At 38.2% G+C, this 16,814-nt stretch overlaps 1 protein-coding gene across 1 annotated transcript in view; it reads left to right on the top strand.

Moving 5' to 3' along the window:
• Positions 1-16,116, top strand: part of LOC117449048 (solute carrier family 26 member 9-like) — a 32,959-nt gene extending 16,843 nt beyond the window's left edge. Inside the window, exons 7-20 of the mRNA XM_034086410.1 lie at positions 1,313-1,395; positions 1,778-1,925; positions 2,495-2,608; positions 3,150-3,227; positions 4,218-4,313; positions 5,160-5,266; positions 6,725-6,794; positions 6,875-6,967; positions 7,050-7,196; positions 7,608-7,817; positions 14,243-14,297; positions 15,451-15,587; positions 15,940-15,981; positions 16,065-16,116. Of these exons, the coding sequence (XP_033942301.1) occupies positions 1,313-1,395; positions 1,778-1,925; positions 2,495-2,608; positions 3,150-3,227; positions 4,218-4,313; positions 5,160-5,266; positions 6,725-6,794; positions 6,875-6,967; positions 7,050-7,196; positions 7,608-7,817; positions 14,243-14,297; positions 15,451-15,587; positions 15,940-15,981; positions 16,065-16,082 (1,398 nt within the window). The 3' untranslated portion in view covers positions 16,083-16,116. The remainder of the gene's footprint in view (positions 1-1,312; positions 1,396-1,777; positions 1,926-2,494; positions 2,609-3,149; positions 3,228-4,217; positions 4,314-5,159; positions 5,267-6,724; positions 6,795-6,874; positions 6,968-7,049; positions 7,197-7,607; positions 7,818-14,242; positions 14,298-15,450; positions 15,588-15,939; positions 15,982-16,064) is intronic.
• Positions 16,117-16,814: the final 698 nt, after the last annotated feature.

The raw sequence follows: 16,814 nt of genomic DNA, 5'->3' as shown, positions 1-16,814 counted from the left end.
TCATGTCTTCTTTCTAAGATTTAGATTTATTTTCCAGGTTTTTTTCAGATTTTTATGAGAACTTTTTAAAAATCTTCATCATCTGAGAACAAAGGCAAAAAAATCAATATCCGCTTTCACACCAAATACTTTGCCATCCTTACGGAGCGTCCACACAGCAGCGTGCGTTGACGCTTGGAGGTGGGCGTATCTGAAGCTTGGGGATTTTTTGCGAGCAACGCGACCAACAACCAATCACATGAAACGAAGTAAACTGGATATAAACTCCCCAAACAGGCGAAAACCTACCAGTTTCACCCACTGTCTCTGCCACCTCCCTCCATGACCTGCGTAGTCTCTCCCAGCATACACGCGGTTTGACTAGCTAGCGCTTGTCCTGGCAGATTTGCATAAACGGGATTTCATTGGCTGACGCCTCCGTCGAGGCGTCAAAAGTTGAACATTGCTCAACTTTTGAAGCCAGCAACGCTCCGCGTCGCTTCCCAAAATGCAGTTCGGCTAAAAGTGATGTCACCCCATTCAAAGTGAATGGGCAGAAGTGTTGGAAGCTTCAACGCACTCCGCTGTGTGGACGGGCCGTTAGTGCCCAGCACTTACCCCCAGTTTCCACCGGGTCCGTTTTCGCTGCGTTACGTTTGCAGCGTTACGGCCGCGTTACGGCTGCAAAGATCGCGGCCACTCTAGTCAATGGGTGCTATTCCACCACACGCGGTGCGGACCAGAAGTCCCCGGAGGTGGGGACTGGCTTCTACTGAAGCCTTCCGAGTAAATCGGCAGAAATCCGACACCTCCTCATCTCCACCGCCCCATGTTTTCTTTTGTGTTGCCATAAGTTATTCTCTCTCATTTGGTGCACGGGGCTAATGCTAATGCTAATAATGCTAATGCCAGCAAATACAATGGCGGCTTCACAAAGCTTTTCAGAGTTTTACGGGGCGTGGTTTGCAATTCGCCCAGCCAATCAGAACTTGGTACTTTTTTCTCCCCAGGCTAGCAGGCACTGAAAAGGGGGTAAAAGTTCTCATGAACTAAGTTCTCTTTTTGGTGTGAACGCAAAATTCCAGGTACTAATGGAACTAAACGGGAAAAGTACGGATAAAAGTACTCAGGTGTGAAAGCGCCTAATATACTTCTGCATTGTGAAGCAATAACAAGTAGTTTAAAGTTTGTGTAAGAGGGATAGTTACTTATTTGATTGTGTGCTTGCCTCTTTATGTAATCTGCTCGTCTACTGAATGTACCTGCACCCTCTCTTGCTTGTAACACTTTGGTGTGGCGAACTAAGGATTTCTGATCCATGTTCCTGTTGCAGGTGGTCGTTTCCACGGCGATCTCCGGCCCTCTGCATCTTCCTGAGAAATATCACATGGACATCGTGGGAGAAATCGCTCTGGGGTAAAGCATACATCATCAAACTTAAATTAAAGAATCAATGGATGCATCTTCTATTAAATGACTTGTGCCGCTCATATTTCCTGCAGATTCTGTTTTTTTCCGGATATTTTCACTTTTATTTTTAGATTATTACTTTTTTCTCAGAGAATTAGATTTTTTTTCTCATATATTGACTTTTTTCTCAGAATTCGAACTTTTTTCTCAGAATTCAGATTTCTGGCTTATTTCTAAGATTTTGCCTTTTTTTTCAGAATTACACTTTTTTTCATTTTTCTCGGAATTCAGATTTTTCTCTCATATTACATTATTACTTTTTTCTCAGATTTTGACTTTTAACTGAGAATTAGATTTGTTTTCAGAAATAGATGTCTTTGTTCTGCAGGTTCCCAGCCCCCATCCTCCCTAATGTGGGTCAGTGGGAGGAGATGCTGGGCACGGCCTTCTCTCTCGCTGTGGTCGGGTACGTCATTAATCTCGCCATGGGACGCACTCTGGCTGCAAAGCACGGATATGACGTGGACCCCAACCAGGTGGGAAAACTACTACTCATTAAATGAAATCAAACTTTATTAATGTAGCACTTTTCATACTCAAAAGATAACACAAAGTGCCTCACAAACAAAAAATTACCCGTCTCCCAAAACTCCCCATTGCCAGGTATAACAACTAATCAATGATCACGTGATCGATAAACACACTTAAAACCGAAGAGAAATCAACAAACATAAGAATACAAAAATAAGAATACAAAAATAAGAATATAAAATAATAATTAAAAATGAGAATAAAAAATAAGAATATCTTTTTTTTTTAAAAAAACAAGAATACAAAATTATTTAAAATAAGAATAAAACAATAATTTAGAATAAGACTAAAACAACAATTTAACAAAGTAATTAAAAATAGTAAAATAAGAATAAATTACAAATAAAAAAATAAGAATACAAAAATATATAAAATAAGAATACAAAAATATAATACAATTATAATGAATTTTTTTTTTTTTATAAAAACAATTCGATCTCTCTAAACCCCAAAGCTACAAGTTCCATATGTTTATTTGAATCTTTGTGAACACATCTTGCGTGTTGTTGAGCAGGAGATGCTGGCTCTGGGCTGCAGTAACTTCCTGGGCTCCTTCTTTAAGATCCATGTGATCTGCTGCGCTCTCTCCGTGACGCTGGCTGTGGACAGCGCAGGGGGGACATCTCAGGTGATTCGTATAATACATACATATATGTACAATGTTTATATGGTCAATTACAGACTTATTATTTGTCTTGCATGCAGAATAATGCTTATTTTCAAGCGATACAAATGACTGTTGAGCTAAGTATACACACCTTTGTTTGGTCTGCAGAGTGTATGGAACTAGAGTCATAACTACTGTATGTGAACATGTCTTTATATGCTGAGAGCTACTAAAATACTGCATGTTAAAGTCTGGTGACTTCGAAACTAGTAACTTTGTAATCAAAGTACTAAATTGTGCTTTAATTTCCACTTTCCACATATCTGTCGACATATAATTAGATAAGTTGGGTTTCAGGTTACTGTTAGGTGTATTATTGTTTGTTAATGTTTCTTTTTACATAGATTTTAATTTGCATTTCTGCAATTTGTCTTATTTAATTTGAATCATAACTGTTTGTGAATAAACCTAGCTTGAGGTCACGTATTGTGTGTATTTCCTGACATGCACTATAAGACCATAACTGCTGCTAACCTCTGCTCCTGCGTCTCTCCTCTCTCAGTTTGCCAGTCTGTGCGTGATGCTGGTTGTCATGGTGACCATGCTCTCACTGGGAGCCTTCCTGAAGCCTCTTCCCAAGGTAAGAGCACAGAGGAGCAAGATATCTTGTAGATTGTTGCTTTTATTATAGAGATGTATTTATTAGGATAAACCCCCTTGAGATGCACCATCTGGTTTTCAAGGGGGTCCAGACAAAAGCAACGTCTCACAGACATGCGTGAACAAAATAAACAGAAAGCAAAGCATGACAAACCACGTACAGTCTGTTAAATAAATTCATGAAGTAATGGGGCGAAGCCTGCGAGCTAGTTCAGGCGGTCAACTCGAGCACCAATGATACATTAAAGTGGACCTATCATGCTATATTTGAATAATATAGTGTAGGACCATACCTATATAAAGGCATATTTATACTTTTTATTTTTCAAAATACCATGATTCTGTGGCTGATTCTGTGAGAACAGCACCATCTACAGGCCTGGCATGTGTACTACAGCGTCTCCAGCGCTTTCGAACGGCAGTCCGTGGCTGTCTCCTCCTGATTGGTGGAGTCGGCCCAATAGCCGTAGCACCACTTCTGTGACGTCATAGAAGTGTTCAAATCTGGATCAGTCTGTATCAGATCCGTTGCAGCCCCTTTTTTAGAGATTTTGGTACGGAGGAAAATAGAGAGGGTTGTGTTTTCTGACACTTGGTGAGTTCCCTGGAACACCGGGGACACATGTTCACGTATAAAAGACGTACACAAGTGCCTTTTGCATGATAGGTCCCCTTTAACTGACAGATGACATGGATAAATAAGATACAGCAGCATTATAATAGAACTGTACACTAACAGTGCAGTAACAAGAGCAATTAAATAACTACTAGAAACATAGACGGTCAAATAATGAATATAAAAAACTGTACAGTGACGAGCAGTATTGAATAGTGCAAAAAAAACATAGTGGCACGTTATCAAGGAACATTATTAATAATATTGCACATGTTAAATAGAAGAGTGTTTTGTAATGATGGTAAAGGTAAGATGAATGCATGCATGCTGACGGGTGTAATGTTTGTTTCTCAGTCGGTGCTCGGAGCTCTAATAGCAGTGAACCTGAAGAACACTCTGCTGCAGCTTTCTGATCCGTACTACCTATGGAAGAAGAGCAGACTGGACTGTGTGAGTGAAAGCCTCAGATGCAATACAAGATTCAAGGCTTGTATTGTCATGTGTGCATAGCTACAGTACAGTGTAGATATGATGATGACATTCTTAGGTCACAGGCTCCTCCAACGGTGCAACACAGTAACACAGATACGATAGTGCAAGTAAATACAATAAAATAGAATATGATAGAAATTGTGCAGAATAGTCGATATCAGGGGTGTCAAACTCAATTTCATCACGGGCCACATCAGCATTATGGTTGCACTCAAAGGGCCGGTTGTAACTTTAAGACTATATAAAAATACATATATAAATATTTAATATATATAAAATAATGTATAATATTACATTATTGCCTCTGCATTGGATTATTATCGGATAGGGTAATAACTTCATCATTAACTACGTCTGAAAGCAGAAGTCTAGGGCAAATAATTGCAAGTCTCTTCAGTGAGAATGTCACAAAATAATTTAAAAAGAAAAGCCAAATTCTGAAGAAAGAAAGTCAAAGAAAAAAAGTGACATTTTGAAAAAAAAGTCAAATTCTGAGAAAAAAGTCAAATTTGAGATGCATTGTGGGACATGTAGTTTATGGGCAACGTGCTTCTGTACATCGCCATGTAACCGTATAATAAACATATTATATTCTTTCAGAGCTGTTGTGGGCCGCATTAAATGAAGTCACGGGCCGGATCTGGCCCCCGGGCCTTGAGTTTGACACCCCTGGTCTATAGGCAGTAATTGGAATATTGATAGTTGCAAACAGTCTTATGGCCTGTGGGATGACACTGCATACTATTGCAGCACGATAAGATTACCCATATGTTATTTTAATTTGTATAATTCTTTCTCCTGCAGTGTGTGTGGGTCGTGTCCTTCTTGGCAACCTTTTTCCTCAGCCTGCCGTACGGAGTGGCTGTCGGGGTGGGCTTCTCCATCCTGGTGGTCATATTCAAGACACAGTTGTGAGTAAACTCCATGCAAGTAAGGGATGATGTGCAGCGGGGCGGTCATTATGGGGAAAAGAAGACCCGACTATGCACTTATTACACGGCCAGATGCTGTACTAAACCAGCTAATGAGTCGACTCCCAATATTCATTTAAGTTATTTTAAAGACTAACATTTTTTCCTATTTCTTCCGCCATGAAAAAAAAACTCCGTTCCACGGCACACCAACGGCTTGAACTGCGACAACAACAACTTTACGGCAGCACTGTCCAACTCTGTTTCTGATCCACAAGTCCTTAAACTCTTACTTCCTGTCTGTAGCCCACACCGTGTCCCTGTTAGTGTTCACTTCCTATCTGTAGCCCATACCGTGTTCCTGTTAGTGTTCACTTCCTGTCTGTAGCCCACACCGTATCCCTGTTAGTGTTCACTTCCTATCTGTAGCCCATACCGTGTTCCTGTTAGTGTTCACTTCCTGTCTGTAGCCCACACCGTGTCCCTGTTAGTGTTTACTTCCTGTCTGTAGCCCATACCGTGTCCCTGTTAGTGTTTATTTCCTGTCTGTAATCCATACCGTGTCCTTGTTAGTGTTCACTTCCTGTCTGTAGCCCACACCGTGTCCTTGTTAGTGTTTACTTCCTGTCTGTAGCCCACACCGTGTCCTTGTTTGTGTTCACTTCCTGTCTGTAGCCCACACCGTGTTCCTGTTAGTGTTCACTTCCTGTCTATAGCCCACACCGTGTTCTTGTTAGTGTTCACTTCCTGTCTATCCCATATCGTGTCCCTGTTAGTGTTAACTTCCTGTCTGTAGCCCACACCGTGTCCCTGTTAGTGTTCACTTCCTGTCTGTAGCCCACACCGTGTCCCTGTTAGTGTTCACTTCCTGTCTGTAGCCCACACCGTGTCCTTGTTAGTGTTTACTTCCTGTCTGTAGCCCACACCGTGTCCTTGTTTGTGTTCACTTCCTGTCTGTAGCCCACACCGTGTTCCTGTTAGTGTTCACTTCCTGTCTGTAGCCCATACCGTGTTCCTGTTAGTGTTCACTTCCTGTCTGCCTTCTTCTGGTGATATATCTGACGTCCAGCGCTCCGTCTTTTCCCCTATTTTCGTTTTTTCCCCTTGATCCTCCTTAGCAACGGTCATTATACTCCTTGACAGCGGTCTGTAGTGTCACGTGTTCTGAATTGACCAATCAGAATAGAGTATACAACTAAGCCGTGTAATAAGCCCGTTTTATACGATGGCAAAAAGGTGCAAAAGTTGGTGAAGATGTTTCTTCCTCTGTATGTGTTTTGGCACCTTTGTGTTTTTATATTTGCATTGTTTCTGAAGCTGCATTGTTTCTCCTAATGGAAATCTTTTGTGCCATTGTAGTGTGTTTGCTCCTGTCTGACACCGTATTTTTTAAACTGAAATGAAAAGCAGTAGAGTGTATATTAATGTGTTTTTTTATTTAAATGTTGTTTCTCACAGTCGTAATGGTTCTGCAGTCGCTCAGATTATGGATACAGACATCTACAAAAACCCTAAAGTATACAGTAAGGTATGAGAACTGAATATCTTCTGTTGCTGCAAAGAGTCTCAGAGGAATTGTGTTGAATCTTTTTTGCAATATCTCCACAGGTCATTTCAATAACAGGTGTGAAAATAGTGAATTGTTGCTCCCCACTCTACTTTGCAAATGCCGAAATGTTTCGTCAGAGGGTCATTAAAAAGGTACGTTAAACACTTCCACCTTTTTTCTGTCACTCTTTGTGAGTATTTTGTGCAGTTTTTTTAAGTTTATTTTTGTTTTCAGACCGGACTGGATCCTGGAAAACTGATCCTGGCCAGGAGGAAGTTCTTGGAGAAAGAGGAGAATGGGAAAGAGAAAGAGGAGAGGAAGGAGGCGAGGAAGGAGGCGAGGAGGAGGAAATCCAGCACTCTGGTGACCGTGAAGTCTCAGGTGGGATCACGTTTATAAAATAATTAAAATAATAATAACTCTATTTATTTGTACTGCACACTTCATACACAGCTCAAAGTGCTTTCACAATTTGAAACAGAACAAACTTAAAACATAATTCAAGTCAGAGGTTAACACATTCATGCAGTATCTGTACATGATTAATACATGAAGGTAAGATAGGCAAGGAAATAAATACAATATAATAACTAAAAGTAAACAATTCGTAATAGTAGAACAAAAGTAATACAGAATAAATAAATACAGAAAAATGAAAGAAAGATATATACTTATAACATAGATATAATATAATGAGGCTGTTGAGGACCTTGCACACAGACAATAGACAACAGACCAAGTTTTATATATTATTGTATTCTCCCGTGACCTTCCTCTCTCCTCTGAACGCAGGTCATCTCTCAGCTGGAGATGCAGGATGACTTTGATACGAGCAGCCAAAACATCAGCTACGTTAACTTCAACTCTGGTGACGCCAATGTGGGGGAGCAGGATCCCCCCCCGCCCACCCTGGAGCTGAAGCCCACCCCCTTCCACACACTGATCCTGGACCTGCCAGGCGTCTGCTTCATGGACCTGACGGGCATCAACACGCTGATAAAGGTTAGAAACGTTTACGATGAAAAAAAATTGGGAAAACATCAAAGATTCAATGGTTTTATTGTCAAATGCACATTTACTCAAGTAGAAGTACAGATACTCGTGTTTAAAAATACTCTGGTGAAAGTAGAAGTACTGACTAAACTTCTTTACTCAAGTCAAAGTAAAGAGGCTTTGAAGTGTACTTCAGTAAAAAGTACCCATAGCTAGCAGCTGCTTTAAAGAGTACCTGACCTCCCTTTATATCAATAGAACAATAATGTCATTGTTAGCTAATGAATGTTTCCATGCTGAACAACGGCAACATGACAACGTTTCCATTGGTCCCTCTCCTTTAGAGAAGACCAGGAAGTGATGGATACACGGAGCGTGTTCCAACCAATAGGCACGCAGTGACTCTAAAGAATAATGATCACGCACCAACACACATTCAGACTAAAGGAACCAGCTGTTTGGAAAATGAGAGAAGTAGAAAGTACAGGTATTTGAGTTCAACATGTAAGAAGTAGAAAGTACAGGTATTTGTGTTCAACATGAGAGAAGTAGAAAGTACAGGTATTTGAGTTCAACATGTAAGAAGTAGAAAGTACAGGTATTTGAGTTCAACATGTAAGAAGTAGAAAGTACAGGTGTTTGAGTTCAACATGTAAGAAGTAGAAAGTACAGGTATTTGTGTTCAACATGTAAGAAGTAGAAAGTACAGGTATTTGAGTTCAACATGTAAGAAGTAGAAAGTTCAGGTATTTGTGTTCAACATGTAAGAAGTAGAAAGTACAGGTATTTGGGTTCAACATGTGAGAAGTAGAACGTACAGGTATTTGTGTTCAACATGTGAGAAGTAGAAAGTACAGGTATTTGTGTTCAACATGTAAGAAGTAGAAAGTACAGGTATTTGAGTTCAACATGTAAGAAGTAGAAAGTACAGGTATTTGGGTTCAACATGTAAGAAGTAGAAAGTACAGGTATTTGAGTTCAACATGTAAAAAGAAGAAAGTACAGGTATTTGAGTTCAACATGTAAGAAGTAGAAAGTACAGGTATTTGAGTTCAACATGTAAGAAGTAGAAAGTACAGGTATTTGAGTTCAACATGTAAGAAGTAGAAAGTACAGCTATTTGAGTTCAACATGTAAGAAGTAGAAAGTACAGGTATTTGAGTTCAACATGTAAGAAGAAGAAAGTACAGGTATTTGTGTTCAACATGTAAGAAGTAGAAAGTACAGGTATTTGAGTTCAACATGTAAGAAGAAGAAAGTACAGGTATTTGTGTTCAACATGTAAGAAGTAGAAAGTACAGGTATTAGTGTTCAACATGTGAGAAGTAGAAAGTACAGGTATTTGAGTTCAACATGTAAGAAGTAGAAAGTACAGGTATTTGAGTTCAACATGTAAGAAGAAGAAAGTATACAGGTATTTGTGTTCAACATGTAAGAAGTAGAAAGTTCAGGTATTTGTGTTCAACATGTAAGAAGTAGAAAGTTCAGGTATTTGTGTTCAACATGTAAGAAGTAGAAAGTACAGGTATTTGGGTTCAACATGTGAGAAGTAGAAAGTACAGGTATTTGTGTTCAACATGTGAGAAGTAGAAAGTACAGGTATTTGTGTTCAACATGTAAGAAGTAGAAAGTACAGGTATTTGAGTTCAACATGTAAGAAGTAGAAAGTACAGGTATTTGGGTTCAACATGTAAGAAGTAGAAAGTACAGGTATTTGAGTTCAACATGTAAAGAAGTAAGAAAGTACAGGTATTTGAGTTCAACATGTAAGAAGTAGAAAGTACAGGTATTTGAGTTCAACATGTAAGAAGTAGAAAGTACAGGTATTTGGGTTCAACATGTAAGAAGTAGAAAGTACAGGTATTTGAGTTCAACATGTAAGAAGTAGAAAGTACAGGTATTTGAGTTCAACATGTGAGAAGTAGAAAGTACAGGTATTTGAGTTCAACATGTCAGAAGTAGAAAGTACCGGTATTTGGGTTCAACATGTGAGAAGTAGAAAGTACAGGTATTTGAGTTCAACATGTAAGAAGTAGAAAGTACAGGTATTTGAGTTCAACATGTAAGAAGTAGAAAGTACAGGTATTTGAGTTCAACATGTGAGAAGTAGAAAGTACAGGTATTTGAGTTCAACATGTAGAAGTAGAAAGTACCGGTATTTGGTTCAACATGTAGAAGTAGAAAGTACAGGTATTTGGTTCAACATGTAAGAAGTAGAAAGTACAGGTATTTGGGTTCAACATGTAGAAGTAGAAAGTACAGGTATTTGAGTTCAACATGTAAGAAGTAGAAAGTACAGGTATTTGGGTTCAACATGTAAGAAGTAGAAAGTACAGGTATTTGAGTTCAACATGTAAGAAGTAGAAAGTACAGGTATTTGAGTTCAACATGTAAGAAGTAGAAAGTACAGGTATTTGATGTTCAACATGTAGAAGTAGAAAGTACAGGTATTTGGGTTCAACATGTAAGAAGTAGAAAGTACAGGTATTTAGGTTCAACATGTAAGAAGTAGAAAGTACAGGTATTTGAGTTCAACATGTAAGAAGTAGAAAGTACAGGTATTTGAGTTCAACATGTAAGAAGTAGAAAGTACAGGTATTTGGGTTCAACATGTAGAGAAGTAGAAAGTACAGGTATTTGAGTTCAACATGTAAGAAGTAGAAAGTACAGGTATTTGAGTTCAACATGTAAGAAGTAGAAAGTACAGGTATTTGAGTTCAACATGTGAGAAGTAGAAAGTACAGGTATTTGAGTTCAACATGTAAGAAGTAGAAAGTACAGGTATTTGAGTTCAACATGTGAGAAGTAGAAAGTACAGGTATTTGAGTTCAACATGTAAGAAGTAGAAAGTACAGGTATTTGAGTTCAACATGTGAGAAGTAGAAAGTACAGGTATTTGAGTTCAACATGTAAGAAGTAGAAAGTACAGGTATTTGAGTTCAACATTAGAGAAGTAGAAAGTACAGGTATTTGAGTTCAACATGTAAGAAGTAGAAAGTACAGGTATTTGGGTTCAACATGTAAGAAGTAGAAAGTACAGGTATTTGAGTTCAACATGTAAGAAGTAGAAAGTACAGGTATTTGAGTTCAACATGTAAGAAGTAGAAAGTACAGGTATTTGAGTTCAACATGTAAGAAGTAGAAAGTACAGGTATTTGAGTTCAACATGTGAGAAGTAGAAAGTACAGGTATTTGAGTTCAACATGTAAGAAGTAGAAAGTACAGGTATTTGAGTTCAACATGTAGAAGTAGAAAGTACAGGTATTTGAGTTCAACATGTAAGAAGTAGAAAGTACAGGTATTTGGTTCAACATGTAAGAAGTAGAAAGTACAGGTATTTGAGTTCAACATGTAAGAAGTAGAAAGTACAGGTATTTGAGTTCAACATGTAAGAAGTAGAAAGTACAGGTATTTGAGTTCAACATGTAGAAGTAGAAAGTACAGGTATTTGAGTTCAACATGTAAGAAGTAGAAAGTACAGGTATTTGAGTTCAACATGTAAGAAGTAGAAAGTACAGGTATTTGAGTTCAACATGTAAGAAGTAGAAAGTACAGGTATTTGAGTTCAACATGTAGAAGTAGAAAGTACAGGTATTTGAGTTCAACATGTAAGAAGTAGAAAGTACAGGTATTTGAGTTCAACATGTAAGAAGTAGAAAGTACAGGTATTTGAGTTCAACATGTAAGAAGTAGAAAGTACAGGTATTTGGGTTCAACATGTGAGAAGTAGAAAGTACAGGTATTTGGGTTCAACATGTAAGAAGTAGAAAGTACAGGTATTTGAGTTCAACATGTGAGAAGTAGAAAGTACAGGTATTTGAGTTCAACATGTAAGAAGTAGAAAGTACAGGTATTTGAGTTCAACATGTAAGAAGTAGAAAGTACAGGTATTTGAGTTCAACATGTGAGAAGTAGAAAGTACAGGTATTTGGGTTCAACATGTAAGAAGTAGAAAGTACAGGTATTTGGGTTCAACATGTAAGAAGTAGAAAGTACAGGTATTTGAGTTCAACATGTAAGAAGTAGAAAGTACAGGTATTTGGGTTCAACATGTGAGAAGTAGAAAGTACAGGTATTTGAGTTCAACATGTAAGAAGTAGAAAGTACAGGTATTTCAGTTCAACATGTAAGAAGTAGAAAGTACAGGTATTTGAGTTCAACATGTAAGAAGTAGAAAGTACAGGTATTTGGGTTCAACATGTAAGAAGTAGAAAGTACAGGTATTTGAGTTCAACATGTAAGAAGTAGAAAGTACAGGTATTTGTGTTCAACATGTAAGAAGTAGAAAGTACAGGTATTTGAGTTCAACATGTGAGAAGTAGAAAGTACAGGTATTTGAGTTCAACATGTAAGAAGTAGAAAGTACAGGTATTTGAGTTCAACATGTAAGAAGTAGAAAGTACAGGTATTTGTGTTCAACATGTAAGAAGTAGAAAGTACAGGTATTTGGTTCAACATGTGAGAAGTAGAAAGTACAGGTATTTGAGTTCAACATGTAAGAAGTAGAAAGTACAGGTATTTGAGTTCAACATGTAAGAAGTAGAAAGTACAGGTATTTGAGTTCAACATGTAAGAAGTAGAAAGTACAGGTATTTGGTTCAACATGTGAGAAGTAGAAAGTACAGGTATTTGAGTTCAACATGTAAGAAGTAGAAAGTACAGGTATTTGTGTTCAACATGTAAGAAGTAGAAAGTACAGGTATTTGAGTTCAACATGTAAGAAGTAGAAAGTACAGGTATTTGAGTTCAACATGTGAGAAGTAGAAAGTACAGGTATTTGAGTTCAACATGTAAGAAGTAGAAAGTACAGGTATTTGTGTTCAACATGTGAGAAGTAGAAAGTACAGGTATTTGAGTTCAACATGTAAGAAGTAGAAAGTACAGGTATTTGGGTTCAACATGTAAGAAGTAGAAAGTACAGGTATTTGAGTTCAACATGTAAGAAGTAGAAAGTACAGGTATTTGAGTTCAACATGTAAGAAGTAGAAAGTACAGGTATTTGAGTTCAACATGTAGAAGTAGAAAGTACAGGTATTTGGGTTCAACATGTAAGAAGTAGAAAGTACAGGTATTTGAGTTCAACATGAGAGAAGTAGAAAGTACAGGTATTTGAGTTCAACATGTAAGAAGTAGAAAGTACAGGTATTTGTGTTCAACATGTGAGAAGTAGAAAGTACAGGTATTTGGGTTCAACATGTAAGAAGTAGAAAGTACAGGTATTTGGGTTCAACATATAAGAAGTAGAAAGTACCGGTATTTGAGTTCAACATGTAAGAAGTAGAAAGTACAGGTATTTGGGTTCAACATGTAAGAAGTAGAAAGTACAGGTATTTGAGTTCAACATGTAAGAAGTAGAAAGTACGGTATTTGAGTTCAACATGTAAGAAGTAGAAAGTACAGGTATTTGAGTTCAACATGTAAGAAGTAGAAAGTACAGGTATTTGGGTTCAACATGTAAGAAGTAGAAAGTACAGGTATTTGAGTTCAACATGTAAGAAGTAGAAAGTACAGGTATTTGAGTTCAACATGTAAGAAGTAGAAAGTACAGGTATTTGTGTTCAACATGTAAGAAGTAGAAAGTACAGGTATTTGATGTTCAACATGTAAGAAGTAGAAAGTACAGGTATTTGAGTTCAACATGTAAGAAGTAGAAAGTACAGGTATTTGTGTTCAACATGTAAGAAGTAGAAAGTACAGGTATTTGTGTTCAACATGTAAGAATTAGAAAGTACAGGTATTTGAGTTCAACATGTAAGAAGTAGAAAGTACAGGTATTTGTGTTCAACATGTGAGAAGTAGAAAGTACAGGTATTTGTGTTCAACATGTAAGAAGTAGAAAGTACAGGTATTTGTGTTCAACATGTAAGAATTAGAAAGTACAGGTATTTGAGTTCAACATGTAAGAAGTAGAAAGTACAGGTATTTGTGTTCAACATGTGAGAAGTAGAAAGTACAGGTATTTGTGTTCAACATGTAAGAAGTAAAAGTAAAAGTCGTCAGAAAAATAAGTAGTGGAGTAAAGTACTGATACCAGAAAAATGTACTTAAGTACAGCAACAAAGTATTTGTACTCCACTACTTCCCACCCCTGCACACAAGCTACAGTGTAGAAATGGCAATTAAATTATTCTGACCTGAGCTCCTCCAACAATGCAACTTATATAATAAAATACAAAAATAGTGCAAGAAGACATGTAACTAGAATATGATAAGTACAAGAACAGAATATGAAATTAAATAATGTACATTGAGACAATTAAATACGGTTGATTAATTCATTGCTATTTTCTAATTATTCATATCTACGCTGAAATGACTGTGATTTCTTTCAATATGTTCGCCCATATTACACCTTTATATATTTGTAGGTGTGAGTGTAAGAAAGTTCTAGAAAGTTCTATTCCAACGCTCTCCTTCCCTTTATTGCCTCACAGATGAACTCCAGCTACACGGCGCTGGGCATTAAACTGTACCTGGCTAACGTCCAAGGTAAGATCTGGTCTCTTCTACATCAACATGTGTCCCCTCTTCTTCATGTCTCTTCTACATCAACATGTGTCCCCTCTTCTCCATGTCTCTTCTACATCAACATGTGTCCCCTCTTCTTCATGTCTCTTCCTACATCAACATGTGTCCCCTCTTCTTCGTGTCTCTTCTACATCAACATGTGTCCCCTCTTCTTCATGTCTCTTCTACATCAACATGTGTCCCCTCTTCTTCATGTCTCTTCTACATCAACATGTGTCCCCTCTTCTTCATGTCTCTTCTACATCAACATGTGTCCCCTTCTTCTCCATGTCTCTTCTACATCAACATGTGTCCCCTCTTATTCATGTCTCTCCTACATCAACATGTGTCCCCTCTTCTTCATGTCTCTTCTACATCAACATGTGTCCCCTCTTCTTCATGTCTCTTCTACATCAACATGTGTCCCCTCTTCTTCATGTCTCTTCTACATCAACATGTGTCCCCTCTTCTTCATGTCTCTTCTACATCAACATGTGTCCCCTCTTCTTCATGTCTCTTCTACATCAACATGTGTCCCCTCTTCTACATGTCTCTTCTACATCAACATGTGTCCCCTCTTCTTCATGTCTCTTCTACATCAACATGTGTCCCCTCTTCTTCATGTCTCTTCTACATCAACATGTGTCCCCTCTTCTTCATGTCTCTTCTACATCAACATGTGTCCCCTCTGTGGAAAGAGACTCTGAAAGCTTCAGGAACAAAGATTCTCTCTTTTTTTGATCCATTTCTATAAAAACCTGTCTGAAAATGAGCTGATCAGATTTTGGCCACTTTATGATGTCATAACGATGTGCTGCCATTAGCCAATCACCAACCAAGGTAACCCCCCCCCCCCCCCCCCCTTATCACCTGAATCTCCTCTAGAGCACCTTTGAGTTCTTTGTAACCAAATGTCTCTCAGAGGGGCGTGGGGAGGGGCTCCTTATTTCCATCTGAAGTAACAGACAGAGAATCAGCACTTTGGAAACAGGGCTGAAACAGAGGGGATTATGGGTAATGCTGCAATGATCTGTTTGGTGTTTCAGCCAATCAGAGACAGGCTCTGTATATATCTGAGACCTGTGATATATTGATGATATTGATAAATCTTCCTGTGATATGTGTTGCCTGGCAGCTCAGGTGTACGAGGAGCTGGAGGCCGGAGGCGCGTTTGATGACGGGAATATTTCCCGCAGTAACCTCTTCCTCTCCGTCCACGATGCCGTTGTGTTTGCTCAGCAGAGCTCAGCAGAGAGGAGGGTCTCCCGGGCGGTAAATAAATAAATAACTTTATCATACAAAACAGTTGCCTGAGCTCCTCCAACAATGCAACATATAATTAAATAATTGTACAAGAAGTCTATATACATGTAAATAGAATATGTACAAGACCATACATAATGTACACGAAGACAACATGTTATACGGTTAATGAATTACTATGTTCTAATTATTAATATCTACGCTAACATTACTCTGATTTCATGTTCACCCATATTACACATTTATTGCACCCTTATATCTTGTAATTTAAGTGTGAGTGTCAGACAGACATATTTATTCACAGGAAATGTATCATCTTCTGTTTGACTTTAAATATGTACGTGCGCTGTGTTTGCTGCAGGAACCCTCCTCTAACAATAACGTGGAGAAGGATCTGGAGCAGGTAGGCATACCGTTTCAAATACAAGCTGAAAGAGTTCACAGTAAAACCTTTCCTCTTGATCTAATATTGTTTTACTTCTACAGGAAATGTTTGAGCACTGATGCTGCAGTGAAGACGAGCAGAAGAAGATAGCAAACCTGTTTTTAATGTCACTTTGATAAATATAAATTGTTGCTGACAAGTCTAATTACGCACCACACTCTGAACACACACACAGCTGGGTTACTGAGGGTCCCTGAACGCACCACACTCTGAATTACACACATATATACTTAGGGTTAGTGAGGGTCCTTGAACGCACCACACTCTGAACTATACACAGATATAATCAGTTACTGAGGGTCCCTGAACGCACCACACTCTGAACTACACGCACACACAGCTGGGTTACTGAGGGTCCGTGAACGCACCACACTCTGAACTACACACATATATAATTAGGGTTAGTGAGGGTCCCTGAACGCACCACACTCTGAACTACACACATGTATAATTAGGTTTAGTGAGGGTCCCTGAACGCACCACACTCTGAACTACACACAGATATAATTAGACTTGTATAATTTTGTATTATTAGACTTGTGTTGCTGTATACAGACTTCAATCTGTATTGAATATCCGTCATCTAATTAAAATGGTAAACTTAGAGTGTGTGCTCTGTGGTGTCAGTAAGCCCAAGTTGATGTATTGCTATTAATCAGACATACTTAGGATATAGGAAACCATAGGAAGGAAATATCTTGAGGAATAGTCAGAATTAAAAAAAAAAGTTTGTTTGCTTAGAATTTTGATTAAAAAAAGTCAGAAATCTAAGAATATAATCAACATCTGAG

This window comes from Pseudochaenichthys georgianus, chromosome 7 (genome assembly GCF_902827115.2).
Source record: "Pseudochaenichthys georgianus chromosome 7, fPseGeo1.2, whole genome shotgun sequence".
NCBI classification, from domain to species: domain Eukaryota; kingdom Metazoa; phylum Chordata; class Actinopteri; order Perciformes; family Channichthyidae; genus Pseudochaenichthys; species Pseudochaenichthys georgianus.
This window is presented reverse-complemented; position numbering and strand designations above follow the sequence as displayed.